The 14604-nt window shown below is 61.3% G+C and overlaps 2 protein-coding genes across 4 annotated transcripts in view; both read left to right on the top strand.

Moving 5' to 3' along the window:
- The window catches only part of SSH2 (slingshot protein phosphatase 2), a 90108-nt gene extending 83397 nt beyond the window's left edge, over positions 1–6711 (top strand). For both annotated transcript variants that reach the window (XM_064729143.1, XM_064729144.1), the window contains one exon: positions 679–6711. In XM_064729143.1, coding sequence (XP_064585213.1) covers positions 679–2634 — 1956 coding nt within the window. In that variant the 3' untranslated portion in view covers positions 2635–6711. The remainder of the gene's footprint in view (positions 1–678) is intronic.
- Positions 6712–8257: 1546 nt separating this feature from the next.
- On the top strand, positions 8258–14161 carry CORO6 (coronin 6). Of its 2 annotated transcripts, none has more exons than XM_064729495.1 (11): positions 8258–8416; positions 10272–10585; positions 11175–11297; positions 11733–11862; positions 11945–12126; positions 12246–12365; positions 13068–13172; positions 13259–13404; positions 13483–13540; positions 13620–13850; positions 13962–14161. In XM_064729495.1, the coding sequence occupies exons 2-11, from the start codon at positions 10388–10390 to the stop codon at positions 14079–14081; spliced, it is 1413 nt and encodes a 470-aa protein (XP_064585565.1). In that variant the 5' UTR covers positions 8258–8416; positions 10272–10387; the 3' UTR covers positions 14082–14161. The 2 variants fall into 2 exon arrangements, with proteins under 2 accessions (XP_064585565.1, XP_064585564.1); XM_064729494.1 differs by having other exon boundaries at positions 13959–14161.
- The last annotated feature ends 443 nt before the right edge of the window (positions 14162–14604 follow it).

Raw genomic sequence — 14604 nt, 5'->3', positions numbered from 1 at the left:
TAGTAACCTCTAAATTTAGGTACCTTTTTCTCGTAATTGCTTTTCAGCCTCCAGGACTCTCACAGGGATTGATGATGTCCGGGGCCATCATTTTCTGGGAGCTTCTCTTATTTAAATTCCATCCTGCATTGCTTGAATCTTTTCCATCTCCATGTGAGGCAGTAAGGCTCTTCCAAATATAATAGGCCAATGCTCTCTCCTGTGATTTAGCAGAGAGTGTCTGTGGGGACAGGGAGTCCCCCTGGCCATTTTCATCTGGGAAATCAGAGCATTTGGTCATTCTTTTTGCTGTACTTCTGTCTGCTCCATACATGAGCAGAATTTGTCATGTTTTCAGTTCAGAATGGTATTTTAGCAGTATTAGGATTCTTTTTGTTTGTTGGACTTTTCTTCATTTAGAAAAACAAAAAAGCTACCTTTCCTTGGAGTTTGTTGTAGTTAAGGTTCTTAGATCTCAGTCTAAGTGACAATCCAGCCTGGAGTGTGTTAAATTCAGTCTCGGAGACAGTAAAAAACCTACGTAAGTGATCACTGCTCTTGTGATCAGTCTCCACACACTGCCACATGCTTTTTTAGTTCCTTTGGGGATGTGCACCCCTATTTTCTCTACCCTGCTGCTGTTTGCTCCGTGTCAGCACAGCTGATGCACTTTGTAATTCTCCTGTTTGTGTGTTGCAGGAGGTCCCTGAGCTGCCTGGTGCAGGTCATCTCACGAGATCCCACTCGGAAAATGCCATTTCTGTGAAGGAAATTATCACAGAGATCGAGTCAATCAACCAGGGAGTAGGACCTGCCCAGCAGAAAGAGGGTTCAGCCAACCTCAGCCAGACACCAAAGAGGAACACGGTGCATGACCTGCCAGTGGAGGTGATTTGGGCATCAGAAAAGTTGGAACAGAGCGAAGGAGCCTGTGCTGAACACCAGGAGAAGGAGAAGGACCCTCTGCCAGCTGAGCAGGAAGAAGCCCCATCTCTGCAGCTGTCTTCTGGTAGATCAGACCTGGAGGAAAGCAGCTCTGGTGGGGAGCAGCAGGAGCCTCGTGGCCCCACCAAGCCCGAGCCCAAGTGGTGCCCCGGCTCGGTGCGGCGAGCCACGCTGGAGTTCGAGGAGCGCCTGAGGCAGGAGCAGGAGCACCAGCACACGGCCCCAGCCTGCACTTTACCCACCCGCAAGAACTCCAGGAACGACTCCCCTGCTGCCGAGCTCCTGCCCCGGGGCAAGAGCGAGGAGCCGCCCCTGGAGCTGGCTCCGGAGGGGGACAAGGCGCAGGAGGAGCCGCTGCAGCCTCCCAGGGCAGAGCAGCCCGTGGGCAGACCCCTGCCTGCACCCCTCGGGGCCCCTGCCCAGCAGTCCCTGCCCGCAGAGCCCAGCCCGGCGCAGGAGGCAGCAGCACAGGAGCACAGGACAGTGGTCTCGTTTGATGGGATGGAGGAGCCATCCCTGCCCTCCCTCCTCCCAAAGAGAATTGAAATCATCGAATACACCCTCACGGTCAAGCCTGCGGAGCAGCGCCCCCACACAAGCTGTGAGCAGGGCGGGCTGGCCCCGGCCACCCCGTCTCTGGATGAAAACTTGAACCCCTCGATGCGCTTGGAGAAGGCTCCAGCGGATCCCTCGCCGCCGGAGCACGCGGTACGCAAGCAGGCTGCCCTCACCCTGGGCAGCCCCAGCAAGGAGGGCACTGGGAGATCTGCTCACCTCAGTGCTGCTGCTCCCTCTGCCCAGGTGACCTGTCCACCCTCAGCCAGCCTCGAGCGCTCTCCTTACCCCTGTGTCATTCGCCTGGAAGGTGTCACCGAGCAGAGCACGAGCACAGATGATGAGCTGGTCACGCCTTGTGGCACCGAGGGAGATGCGACTCTGCCCTTCAGGGACACTCCCAAACCTCTCTGTGGGGACACTGCTGGCACCTCAAGGCAGCAGAGCAGCGAGGACTTCAGCAGGCAGCGTGCTGCAAACATGGACCTTCGGGACATCTCGTTCCTGTGTTACAGCCTCCCTCACAGCTCCAGCAGCCTCAGCGTGGAGGAGCACTCCAGCAGCCCCGGGCCGGTCAAGCAGCGGGCCAAGGAGATCGAGGCTCGGATCCGGCACGCAGGGCTCACCAGACCCTCCCACATGAAGCGCTCGGCATCCCTGGCCAAGCTGGACTGCCTGGAGCTCTCCAAGGACGACTTACACGACAGGGAGTCGGCCTCTTCCAATGCCAACCCCGTGCTCCTCACCTGCGTTGCCCTGGGTCGAGGCTTTTGTGGGGGGAGGTCGGAGAGGGGCTCGGAGAGCGCGTGTGGGAAGCATCGCCTCTCCTCCCCAGAGCCCACCAGGCATTTTGTGGAGCAGCTCAGAACAGCCGAGTGCATTGCCCAGAGCATGCCCGTGGAGAGGCCGCTGGCTCAGTACGCCAAAGAGTGCAGCTCCAGCCAGCAGAGCTTGTGCTCCAGTGCAGATCCGACGTGGACTAGCTCCAGGGAGAGCCCTCCGCTGCTCCAGGTGCAGGTCCTGGACTCCTTGTCTCCATCTCAAGCTCTGGCTGTTGCCCCACGGCAGCAGCACGGGAGAACTCACCCTCTGAGGAGGCTCAGAAAGACCAATGACAAAAAGCGGACAACCAATCCCCTCTACAACACGATGTGATCCTGGGCCCTTGGCTGTGATTCCTTACCCAGAACCTGTGGTGTTGCTTTCACACAAGGGGCAGGTGTAATATAAGGAACATGCACTTTATTGGTTAATTTTATATATATTGTCAATTTACTGTTCCTGGCGCATGTAGGTGTGGGTTGGTTCTTCTGTGTGTGACTCTGACTGCAGGACTGTTTGGGTTTTTTTAAGTTTAACTCAGATAACCTCAAATGTTCTTTTTTTTGTTGTTGATAGTTTGTTTTAAAAGAACACCTTTATCATGAGAAAATGGAAGTTGGCTTGCTTTGGCAAGGTGGAGTTTTTGCTTACAACCAGATCCTAGTTCCTGACTTGAATTTTCCCCATGCCTTGAAATGGTGCTGGGCAGTTGGTGGGGTGAGAGCCCCTGTAAATGTGAAGGTTGTGCCAAGGTCCCTTTGTTTGGCCTTTCTTTTATTCTGCAAACTGGAACTCCACCATGCTGGCAGATCCCTCACAAAGCTGCTTCAGGACAAACACCCTGGGCTCAGTTCAGCTGGTGCTTCCCCATAGGGAGCACACAGGGGTAAATCTTCCCAGTGGATGGGCTCTAATAATCCTGGGCAGCACCAAGACCAGCTCTCCCATCTGCCATGGGGCACACAGAGCTCTCTGCTCTGGAGGTGGGGCAGAACTCCTCCAGGAGCTGCCAGGTTCACCTCTACCCCCAAAGCCAGTGTTCTTTTAAAACAAACCTCTCATTAGGGTTTTAACCCTCCCATTACTTGAATACTGCTGTGGGCCTTCCAAGTTCATGGCCATATCATCTGTCCTCTGCCCCAAAGCTGTTCTTGTGCTGCCTGAGTTTCCCTCTTCCCCTCTGCCATGCTCACGGGTGTTTCTGGTGGCTCCCAAAACTTGAGCTGTTTTTGTTACATGACATACTGCCCTTAATGCATAGCTTTGTCCTCTCTGCTGTCACTCCTAACTCTAGACCCAGAGGGAAATATTTTCTGGAAGTTTGTTCTTTTTTTTTTCTTTATTTATTTTTTTTTCCTAAATTGTATTTTTTTTTGTCTTTTCTATGTTTTTTTTTTTTTAAAAAGAAGGGCAAGACTGCATTCTGTAAACTGGAAAACAAACCCACGTGACTCAAACTCAGTGCTGTTCTTTGTGACCTGCACAGACATGGGAGTGGATTTGACATTATGAGCTGTCTTCCCTTTCCAGAAGTGAGCCTGGATGCCAAATGTGTCCCTTCTCCTCCAGTCCTGTGTGAACCCCCCTTGTCCCACTGTGGGAGGGGCATTGTGTGTCTGTCTGTCCATCTCCTTCCTGCTGCAAGCTGGGTGCCAGGGGTGCCAGTTGGACATGGAAAGCCTTTGGCTGCTCAGAGCCATTCTGCAGGTTCTTGCTTCCCTGGAGAAACTCTGTGTGAAGGCTCTGCTCCAAATTTCAGCAAATTATTTTGTGGTTTCTGAGCAGTTTGGCTGAATCAAAGCTCCTCATTTCTAGCAGTGTGCATCAGCAAGTTGTCCCTGTGCTGTAGGAGCAGAGGGAAAGGCCAAGGGGAGCTCTGGGTCCTGTCCACAGTCCCGTGGCAGGTCCTGTCTGAGCTGTGCTTGGCCGGGGCCCAGACCTGCCCTCTGGGGAGGAGCAAAGCAGCGAGGAGATGCAGAGTGGCTCAGGCTGCTGAAGCCCAGCATGGAGAGGACGTGGTGTGGGAGGAGCAGCAGCCCAGCCATGCCTAGAAAGCAGCCCTGAAGCTGCAGAGCCTTGCAGGCTCAGATGGGACAAACTCCCTTGAGCTGGAGAGGAGCGCACAGCACTGGAGCGTGCTGGAGTATTGGGAAGCAGCATCTGCCTGCCCTGGGGAAGGGCTGTGGGGTATCCTCAGCCTGTTTGGCAAGGTAATGCCACCTTGCTGCCCTCCTGCAGCCCCCAGGTCCTCCTGTGCTGCCCTGCAGCCTGGGCAAGGTCTGTGAGTCTGTCTGTGCTCCAGCAGCCACGAGCACTGTCCCTCCCTTTCCTCAGCTCTGGCAGGGGGCTGTTGCCCCTGCTGGAGCACAGCCCTGTCCTGGGTCACACAGCACGTCTTCCCAGGCCATTTCAGTCACTAGAAGTCACCCAAGCCCCTGGCCCAGGAGGCCAGATATTTCTTTGGGACACTGGAAGACATGTGGCTTCTCCTAGCCTGCTCCAGCTGGCTCCGGAGCAGGGCAGGCACTGTGCAAAGGCCAAGTGGCTCATGTCATCTGCAGAAGGACAGGTTCAGTCCTTGCCTCCCCCACAAACTTCATCAGGCCCCACTGCCCAGTGTTCTGACCCGAAGGACATGCCTGCCTGCCCCTCCAGGGGTGGAAGGGACTGGTTGCCCCCAGGCTGCCTTGCACTGGAGGGTGTGTGCTTGGCTGGCAGCATGTCCTGGTGACAAGGATCTACTCAGGAGGAAAAAGCCCTCTGTAGATTTTTTTTTTCCCTTGAGAAGGCAGGAGGAGGAAAAGGATTGGGTTTCTTTGCCCAGCTTGATCTCAGGAGAAATGCCCTGTGGGAAGGGTCTTCAGTGCAGACCAGAAATGCTGCTTCCTTCCAATACTCAGCTGCTCTCCGGGTGCTTCAGCTGGGGAGAGCAGCAGAGGGGCAGAGGCCCCTGCAGGGAGGTGCTTTGCTGTCCCTTGTCCTTGGCTCTGGCCCAGCACAACTGGTTTTTCTCTGAGAAGGCTGTGGGCAGGCAGAGGGAGTCAGGAATGGTGGTTCTCTTGCAGAGTGATGAAGGCCTTGGAGGTCTGGAGGCTCTGAGCAGGATGGCAGGAAGGGGATGGACTGGAGGGGTATGGACCTCCTTTTCCAGTGTCTGGGCAATGAAGCCACCAAGGCCCTGGCATCAGAGGTCTCTGCTGGGGACAGTTGTCCCTTCTCCATGCTGGTGGCTCTTGGGAGGTGATGTCTCTCTCCTGGTTCCTGCAGCCACCCCACAAGAGCTTCTTGTGACCTGCTGAGCACCACAGGGAGCAGCAGCACCTCCAGGGTGCTCAGCAGCTGACAAGCCTCGCGGGTAGAGGGGGTTTGGGAGAAACGTGTTGTTTTAAGGGCATTTTTGTACAAAGCAACTGTTCTTTGGTCTCTGGCGAAGCCTCTCTGAGGACGCTTTATTGTTTACATTGACTCCTGTACAATATCCCAGCCATGGCTGCCCCGTCCCGGCCGTACTGTAACGTGTGAGCCTTGCACAAACGGGCTGTGTGTGCGTGAAACTGGTTTTACACTGCGTTCTGTTGCACTCGGTGGTGTGTGTGGGTGCTCTCTGTGTGTGTGTGTGTGAGTGTGTGTCTGGTCTGCTTGAGAAGTTGTGACCTGTACAAATCTCTCCCCTCTCGGCCCTTTCCTGGGGGCGCAGTCCCAGCGGTGGCAGGAGGTGACACCCAGGTCACTGGGATGTTTAAACTGAGATTAGCTCAGTGTCCCTCTGCCAGCCAGGGCATGGTGGAAGGGATCCCACCCCACCTCCGGCTGCTCCGGGGACCTCCTGGGAGGAGCGAGCTGGGGATCCATGGCCACAGGGGCACCGCACCCGCCGGGGGCTCCGGGAGCCTCGCAGCTCTCTGGCAGGAGGAAGCCATACCCACCACAGGGCCCTGCTCCCTGCACGGTGCGTCCTGCCTTAACTCGGGCCTGGCTCCACACAAACACCCCCAGTTCTCCCCAGGGGAGGGGCCCCGAGCCCTCGGTGTGGGGCAGAGGCAGGTGCTGGCCTGGGGCAGGGCTCGGTGCCAGAGGTGCTAACAGCCCGCCCACGCTGCAGACATCTCTGTTGGCACAAGAGAAGGTGCCAGTGCCTTTTATTTTCCTTTCTGGAGATGTGACGTCCGTGCGCTGGTTTGTAGGGATTGTCCAGGGCCGAGCAGCTGGCGGTGGGGCTGCGAGTCAGGGAGGGGAGCGCTTCTGTCTGCCCCTCCTGGATCTTCCTTGGTGGCTGGGATCGTCCCCTTTCCCCTAAAGACTTTATGACCGATGTGCTCAGCTGTTTTTAAATGTGAACTTGTGCACTGATGTGCAGATTCAATGTTCTTGTTACCGAATGAATAAAAGTTTTATTTTGAAGATGACAAAGGCGTGTGGCTTCCTGTTTGGGATTGGGGCTGAGGGGGTTTGGGAGTGATCTGTGCTGCTCTCAGAGCGTGGGGTGGCAGTGGGGGTCTGGAAAGTCAGAGCAGGGTTGTTCCCTGTCATGGATGGCCCCATCCTGTCCCAAGTGATGGAGCTGTGCTTCCAAGCAAGAGATATCTCCAGACCACACTGCAGCTGCAGGGAAGATTCCAGGGGTCATGTATTTAAAACTCTCAGGATGCTGCAGGTGCCCTCCTTGCACTGCTGCAGACACAGGAGCTGTGAGGAGGGTTCTGGTTTAAGCTCCAAGGGGGATGTGAGGTTTTAGGTGGACACTGGACAACTTGTCTCTGGTTTTGGTTTTGCTCCATTGTGGCAAGAAAGGCAGTGCAAGGGTCTCTGTGCCCTTGCTGTAAGCGAGGGACTTGAGAAAGCCAAATTCCCTGGGCTCAGCCTCACCATCCATGCAGGAGCTTCCCACCAGGCCAGAACTGAGTGGGCACCAGGGTGTGGGGCTGTCGCTGCAGGCTGTCACTGTGGGTCTGGCAGTGTCTCTGGGGTGCCCCATGCCTTCCTCCTCCCCCCAGCACCAGCTGGGGAAAAGCTTCCCAGGACCTTCACTTGCTGGGGATGTGTCTTGGAGTTAAGGACACGGGACACGGAGTGAGCCAGGGCTGTGGTGGGACAGGGCGAGCAAGGGGTGCCTCTGCAGCCCCCTCCCTCCCTGCCACCCCTTTGGCCGGGCAAACAAGGATGTCACCTCTTCCCTGCCTTTTTGCCAGCTGCCCCCTCCTGCCCGCTCAGCCAATGCTCGTCCAGCTCCACACGGTGCCCTTGTAGGGTCCAGGGCTTTGCTGCCTTTCCAGGAACCACCGCTCCCCTCCCTCTGGTCCCTGAGCCCTACAATCCCTTAATCCCCTTGGGCCAGGGCATCCCTGCAGGGCTGGGCTTCACTGAATCCCAAATCTGATTCCTGGATGTGCCTGTAGCCATCCTGCTGGGCTGGGGCTGAGGGGGGCTTGCAGACCCTTTTATCGTGGGGCAGGTGGGGACCCGTGGAGTGTCGGGAGCCTCAGGAGCAGCCCATGGCCGTGGTCCCTGTGGGGCTGGGCTGGCCCCGGGCTGTGCGGGACCCACGGCAGGGTCACAGCCCTGTGCAGAGGTGACCCCCGGGGTGATGCCCCGCCCCTGGGTCTCTCCCAGTACTTCAGAAAGGCTCAGGGGGCTTCTCCTGCCCCTCATCTCCCCGCCCGAGGGGCTCCCCCACACCGAACCGCGGGGCTGCGGGCACCCTTGGGACCCCCCCGCATTCAGGGTGGGATCGGGGGGCGGCCGTGCCGGGGCTGCCCCGACCCCGCGGGCAGAGCGGGGGGCCGGGCAGGGCGCGGGGCAGGCGGGGCCGGGCCGGGCCCCCCCTCCCGTCCCTCCGGTGCCCGCCGCGGGGGGGCTGAGCCGGCCCCGGCGCCCGGCTCGGCTCAGCTGTTCTCTGCGGCAGCGGCACCGCGCGGGGCCGAGCCCAGCCCAGCCCAGCCCAGCCGAGCCGAGCGGGGCCGGGCGGAGCGGAGCCCAGCGGGGCCGGGCCGGGCCGGGCCGGGGGGAGCGGAGCGGGGCTGAGCGGAGCGGGGCTGAGCGCGGCCGGAGCGGGCGGAGCGGAGCCCAGCGGGCGCAGCGCGGAGCCGGGCGCGGAGGAGCCGCCGAGCGAGCGCAGGTGGGAGCCGGGCGCGGGGCGGGGGCGGCGGGAGCGCCGTGGGGAGGGACGGGGGGACGCGGGGAGCGGGGCTGAGCCCCCCGGGCCCCGGCCCCTCGCCGCCCGCCGGCGGAGATGGCTATATTTGGACAGTGACCTCTGGTCGTTCCCGAGCAGTCGCTGCGGATTCAATTGTGGCAACGTAATGGCACTGCCGGGGAGCGGGGAGCGGGGCTGTGCTGCCCGCACCCTGCCCGTACCCCACCTGCACCCCACCGCTCTTTGCCGGCATCCCATCCCACCCCGCCTGCACCCCACCCAGCTCTCACGCCTGCCCCCCACACCTGCACCCTGTTCCGCCCTGCCTGCACCTTGCCAGCGCCCCACCTGCTCCTGCCAGCCCCTCCTGCACCCTACGTGCTCCCTGCACCCTGCTCAACTCCTCCTGCACCGCATCTGCCCCCAGCTGCACCCAGCCCAGGCAGCCAGGCCGTCCCTTCCTGCCCTGCATGCCGACACCCCACACTCTGCTCCCGCGGGCGATGGCTGAGGCGCTGGGGGAGCGTCCCCTCGGAGCCCGCTCGCTCCTCCCCGGAGCTGGGGACCGTGCTCGGCACTGGGGGTGACACCGGCAGTGCCATGGTCCAGCCCCGCTCGGTATCCAGGCTCTGGGCCCCTCAGACCCAGCTCAGCCAAGCCAGAGATGATGCTGAAGTGCCGTGAGGACTCCGGGGACACTCAGGGACTGGGCAGATGTGGTTTGGCAGGTGCTGCATGTGCCCTGTGCAGAATGCACCGGCTGGGACTGGAGGAGCAGATCTGCTCCTGCCTCTGCCCCACCGGCTCTGTGTGGGGGACAGGGGTGCCTGGCCGTGCTTTGGTGGCTGGATGTGGCTCCTGACAAGGGCTGTGCACCCAGAAGAGCACAGGGGATTGCCCAGGGCAGCCAGGGGCTCATGGGTGCTGCAGAGCCCCAGCTCCGAGGGTTCTGTGGTGCTGAGTGTCTGTGTCCCCCTGGGGCAGGTCCCAGGAGCAGCACAGGCTGGGGGCTGAGGTGGGTGCCTGTGGGCATCGTGCCCAGCTGTGGCTGAGGGCTGGAGACCCCACTGAGGCCATGGAAGGGGCTCGTCCACACCCCAGTGTGCCCGTGGGGCTGTGCCAGGTCCTGCCCTTGCCCAGGTGGGGGTGCAGAGTGGGTGCCAGGGATGGGTGGCATGGGACAGGGATCCATGGAGGGAGGTGTGAGCCCCCAGCAGGCAGCTCTGCAGGCACAGCCTGACCCTCCTCCCGGTGCTGGGGCAAGCCAGGCAACCTCAGGCCACTGATGCAGGACAAGGGGACAGGACACAAGGGGACAAGCTGTGACCTGGTGCACGGCGCCTTTATGTCCACTCCAAAGTCCCCTCCACCCTGCTGCTCTGCTGCAGCAGCTCATGTGCCAACCCCAGTGCCAGCCAGAGGGCATGGCACAGCTTTGGGACATGGCACAACTTTGGGACATGGCGCAGCTGTGGGGTATGGCACAGCCACAGGGCATGGCACAGCTTTGGGACATGGCACAGCTGTGGGGTATGGCACATCTGTGGGACATGGCACATCTGTGGCATATGGCACAGCTGTGGGGTATGGCACAGCCACAGGGCATAGCACAGCTGTGGGGTACAGCACAGCTTTGGGACATGGCACAGCCACAGGACATGGCACAGCTGTGTGTTATGGCATGGCCATGTCCCTGCCCAGTGTCAAGGGGCTCTGGCCAGCAGCTGACAGCCCCCAGCCCCTGCAGCACCCCCCCATCCCTGCACAGGGGCTGCCCTGCTCCCTGCCGTGGGGTCAGGGCTGTGCCATCTCCCATCCTCAATCCCCGCCACCTCAGTGTTCCAGGGCTCCCGCTGTGCCCAGAGTCTCTCGGAGCAGGAGGCCTGAGGGGACTGAGCCCCTCCAAGCCGTGCCAGGAGGGGAGGAGGAGGTGGCCTGACTGTCCCCCCAGCCATGAGCCGCCGCGTGGTGCGCCAGAGCAAGTTCCGGCACGTCTTCGGGCAGCCGGTGAAGGCAGACCAGATGTACGAGGACATCCGTGTCTCCAAGGTGACGTGTGACAGCTCCTTCTGCGCTGTCAACCCCAAGTTTGTGGCCATCATTGTGGAGTCTGGTGGTGGCGGCGCCTTCATTGTCCTGCCCCTCGCCAAGGTGAGTGGGGAGGGTGCTGGGGTTTGGTCACGCTGCTGGCATGTGTTGGGGGGAACGTGCTGATGGGTTTTGCTTTTTTGGGGATCTGCTGTGGCCCCAGAGCCCCCCAGCTTTGCCCCAACAGCCCTTCCTCATGTGGGGGCTCAGGGCAGGAACAACCTGGGTGGTCATTGGCACCTGCCAAGGGTGACATCCCTGGGGCAAGCGAGGTGATCTGGAAACCCCCAGCTGCCTTCCCCCAGCCCCAATTCCCTGGGGGCACAGCATGGCCAGGGAGCAGCACCCAGTGGAGTGGGGGTCTGCCCTGCCAACCCTGGCAGAGAGACTGGGAGAGAGTCCCCAACCCCTCCCTGCCATCAGAGCAGACACAGAACAGCCTCTCATGGGCCACATGATTCTCCTGTGTGTCCCTGTGAGGCCTTGTGCCAGGTGAACCCCATTTGCCCTGTGTGCCTCAGTTTCCCCCTTCAAGGCAGGCACAAACCTCAGGCCACTGCCAGAATCCCCTGCAAGTCCCCATTTGTGCCACAACCCACGTGCTGGCCAGGGTCTCTCCTGGGGGGCTCACGCTGGTCCCTCCCCATTGCAGACAGGACGGGTGGACAAGAACCACCCGCTGGTGACGGGACACACGGCGCCCGTGCTGGACATCGACTGGTGTCCCCACAACGACAACGTCATCGCCAGCGCCTCGGAGGACACCACTGTCATGGTGAGGGGCTGGGCGCTGCGTGGGAGGGGTGGGAGGTGCAGGGGGAGCAATGCAGAGCATCCCCCCCCCCTCGCTGCCTGTGAAGTGTCACTGGCCTATTTTTAGCCGCGGTGCCATGCGTTCGCGCTGGCGGCGGCTGCTCGCTCCATGATGCAGCAGTTTGTGCTAAATTTACCCTCCCTGGCGACTCAGCATGCAGGAATAGCTGGGGGGGGAGCTGGGGGCTGCACCCCGGCCGTGCCCCCCTCCCTGTGCCCACCAGCACCCCAAATGCTGGGGATGCACCCCAGGATGGAGGCGCTTCTGGTGTCCCCTGGCCACCATCCCCGCAGGCTGAGCCGGGATTAATGATGAGGTTAATTGGCTCCCAGGCCCTCATCCGCTTAGTGCTCACACACAGGGTGATCCCCAACACCCCGCTCTGTCCCCCCCCAGGTGTGGCAGATCCCCGACTATGTCCCCGTGCGCAACATCACGGAGCCCGTGGTGACACTGGAGGGACACTCCAAGCGGGTGAGCATCATCTCCTGGCACCCCACCGCCCGCAACGTCCTGCTCAGCGCAGGTAAGGGGGTCCCGGGTCGCCCTCCCCGGGGGCACGGGAGATCCATGGCGTGACAGCACCTGCCCCCCTGGGTCCTCTGCAGGCTGCGACAACCTGGTGATCCTCTGGAACGTGGGCACCGGGGAGATGCTGCTGGCTCTGGACGACATGCACACCGACCTCATCTACAACGTGGGCTGGAACCGCAACGGCAGCCTGCTGGTCACCACCTGCAAGGACAAGAAGGTCCGTGTCATCGACCCCCGCAAGCAGCAGATCATAGCGGTGAGTGCCCCTGCTGTGCCCCCCATCCCACCCCGGGGTCCCCCCCAGTGCCTGCCTGACCCTACTAACCCCTCTCCGCGCGTCTCTGTGTTTGATTTAACCCGCTAACGCCGGCGCAGGAGAAAACCAAACCGCACGACGGCACCCGGCCCATCCGCGCCATCTTCGTGGCCGATGGCAAGATCTTCACCACGGGCTTCAGCAGGATGAGCGAGCGGCAGCTGGGCCTCTGGGACCTGGTACGGGACAGCAGCTCCAGCCTGGCCAGCACCAATCCCGCAGATCTCGGCCAGGAACGCTCTGGGTGCCGGGGATTCTCTATGGCAATGTGTGCTTAGGGAGCATCACGGAATGGGACTCAGCAGCTGTTCTGGGGGACAGATCCGGACCCCCTCCATATTCCCCCCTCCCCATGCCCCGTGCTGACTGTGTCCCCCTCCCCCCAGGAGAGGTTTGCCCCCCACGAAGGGCTGAGGCCCGTGCGGGCCATCTTCACACGGGAAGGACACATCTTTACCACAGGCTTTACCAGAATGAGCCAGCGGGAGCTGGGCTTGTGGGACCCGGTAACGAGGCCGCATGGAGTGCTGCCCTGGGAACTTGGCCCCCCCAGCCCCCTTGCTAACCCCCCCTGCCCCAGGATGCCGTGTCTGTGCATCCCCCTCCCAAAAGATGCCAAGTTCCCAAGTGTGCTGTGCAGTGCTGGGGTGGGGAGGGGGCTGGGAGTGCTGGGGAAGGGGGGTACAGCCAGGCTGGGGGCACCCAGCCATGCAGGTAACCAGGAGTGGGGCTGGGGGGGCATGCCAAGCTGCCTGCCTGGGGGGTTGTGTGCCCCAGAGGGGACAAGCCCTGTCCCCCAGTGTGCCGTGGCTAATGTGTGTGACTAACCATGGTGGGAGTTTTGGGGTCACTGCTCACACCTCTCCACCACTGCCCCCCAGAATAACTTTGAGGAGCCCATTGCCCTGCAAGAGATGGACACGAGCAACGGGGTCCTGCTGCCCTTCTACGACGCCGATTCCAGCATTGTCTACCTCTGTGGGAAGGTAACCCCCCTTCCCCAGGGTGCACCCCAATGCCACCCCATCCCTGAGGGTGCCAGGGCTGGCTGACACCTGTCCCCACCCCGCAGGGTGACAGCAGCATCCGGTACTTCGAGATCACGGACGAGGCTCCCTACGTGCACTACCTGAACACCTACAGCAGCAAGGAGCCCCAGCGGGGCATGGGCTTCATGCCCAAGCGTGGGCTGGATGTCAGCAAGTGTGAGATCGCCAGGTGAGAGCCAGGGGGGCTGGGGGGAGCCAGAGGGGTGAGGGGGCTCAGCTGGGCCCTGACTACCTGTGCCCCACGCAGGTTCTTCAAGCTGCACGAGCGCAAGTGCGAGCCCATTGTCATGACGGTGCCACGCAAGGTGAGCCGGGGGGGTCCCAGGGGAGATGGGGGCCTGGGGAGACACCCCACATCTCACCATGGTGTCTCTGCCCCCGCAGTCAGACCTCTTCCAGGATGACCTGTACCCCGACACACCAGGCCCCGAGCCGGCCCTGGAGGCAGATGAGTGGCTGTCAGGGAAGGATGCAGAGCCCATCCTCATCTCTCTGCGGGATGGGTACGTGCCCATCAAGAACCGGGAGCTGAAGGTGGTCAAGAAGAACATCCTGGACAGCAAACCCCCGCCAAGCCCCCGGCGCAGGCACTCCACCTGCGACTCAGACTTCTCTGTGAGTGTCCGGGGATAGGGACATGGCAGCAGGGCTGTCCCCCTGCCCTGGGGTGGCATGAGAGGGGCCCAACTCGTTGGTGACCCTGTGTGTCCCCCCTCCCTGCAGCAGCCAGCCTTGGAGGAGGTGCTGGAGGAGATCCGTGCCCTGAAGGAGACGGTCCAAGCGCAGGAGAAGCGCATCTCCGACCTGGAGAACAAACTCGGCCAGTTCACCAACGGCACGGACTAGCGCGGTGGCCACGGCCACGAGCACGGGCAGGGCCAGGACTGCCCCGGCCTGCCGGGGATTAAAGCCGAGTCCCCACCTTGGGCAGGAGCCCGGAGCCGAGTTCTTTCCCCAGGAGCCGAAGGGGCAGGCAGGGGTCAGACCTGACCCTGCCTCCACTGGCATCAGTGGCATCCTGGCCCATGGGCACCCATTGCAGCTCCCAAGGGGGTGTCCTGCTCCATGGGCACCCACTGCAGCACCCAAAGGGGTCCCATTCCTGCCGAGCACCCCAACACGGGGGCCTGCAGGCTGGGCACAGAAGCCTCCCAGCACAGGGAGCTGCCAGGCCCTTCCAGGCCGGGATGTGCTTGTGCACGGTGCTACACCCCCACCCCATCACCCCCTTACCTCCCCCTGCCCCATCAGCCCCTCGGAGGGTGCTCCCACCCGGCTCTTTGCTCCTGCACCCCTTTAATAAAGGGCTCAGCCACCCTTGGCTGCGTGGCAGTACCAGGGACCAGGGACCACTGTGCCAGGGGTGCTG

Source organism: Zonotrichia leucophrys, chromosome 19, assembly GCF_028769735.1.
Source record: "Zonotrichia leucophrys gambelii isolate GWCS_2022_RI chromosome 19, RI_Zleu_2.0, whole genome shotgun sequence".
In the NCBI taxonomy this organism is placed as follows: Eukaryota; Metazoa; Chordata; class Aves; order Passeriformes; family Passerellidae; genus Zonotrichia; species Zonotrichia leucophrys.
Note: the sequence above shows the minus strand (reverse complement) of the source record. Positions and strands in the feature narration are given on the sequence as shown.

Coding starts and splice junctions, on each gene's coding strand:
- CORO6 (XM_064729494.1), top strand. CDS start 10,388: ATGAGCCGCCGCGTGGTGCGCCAGAGCAAGTTCCGGCACGTCTTCGGG. Junction 11,298..11,732: donor CGGAGGACACCACTGTCATG/GTGAGGGGCTGG, acceptor GTCCCCCCCCAG/GTGTGGCAGATCCCCGACTA. Junction 13,541..13,619: donor TCATGACGGTGCCACGCAAG/GTGAGCCGGGGG, acceptor CTGCCCCCGCAG/TCAGACCTCTTCCAGGATGA.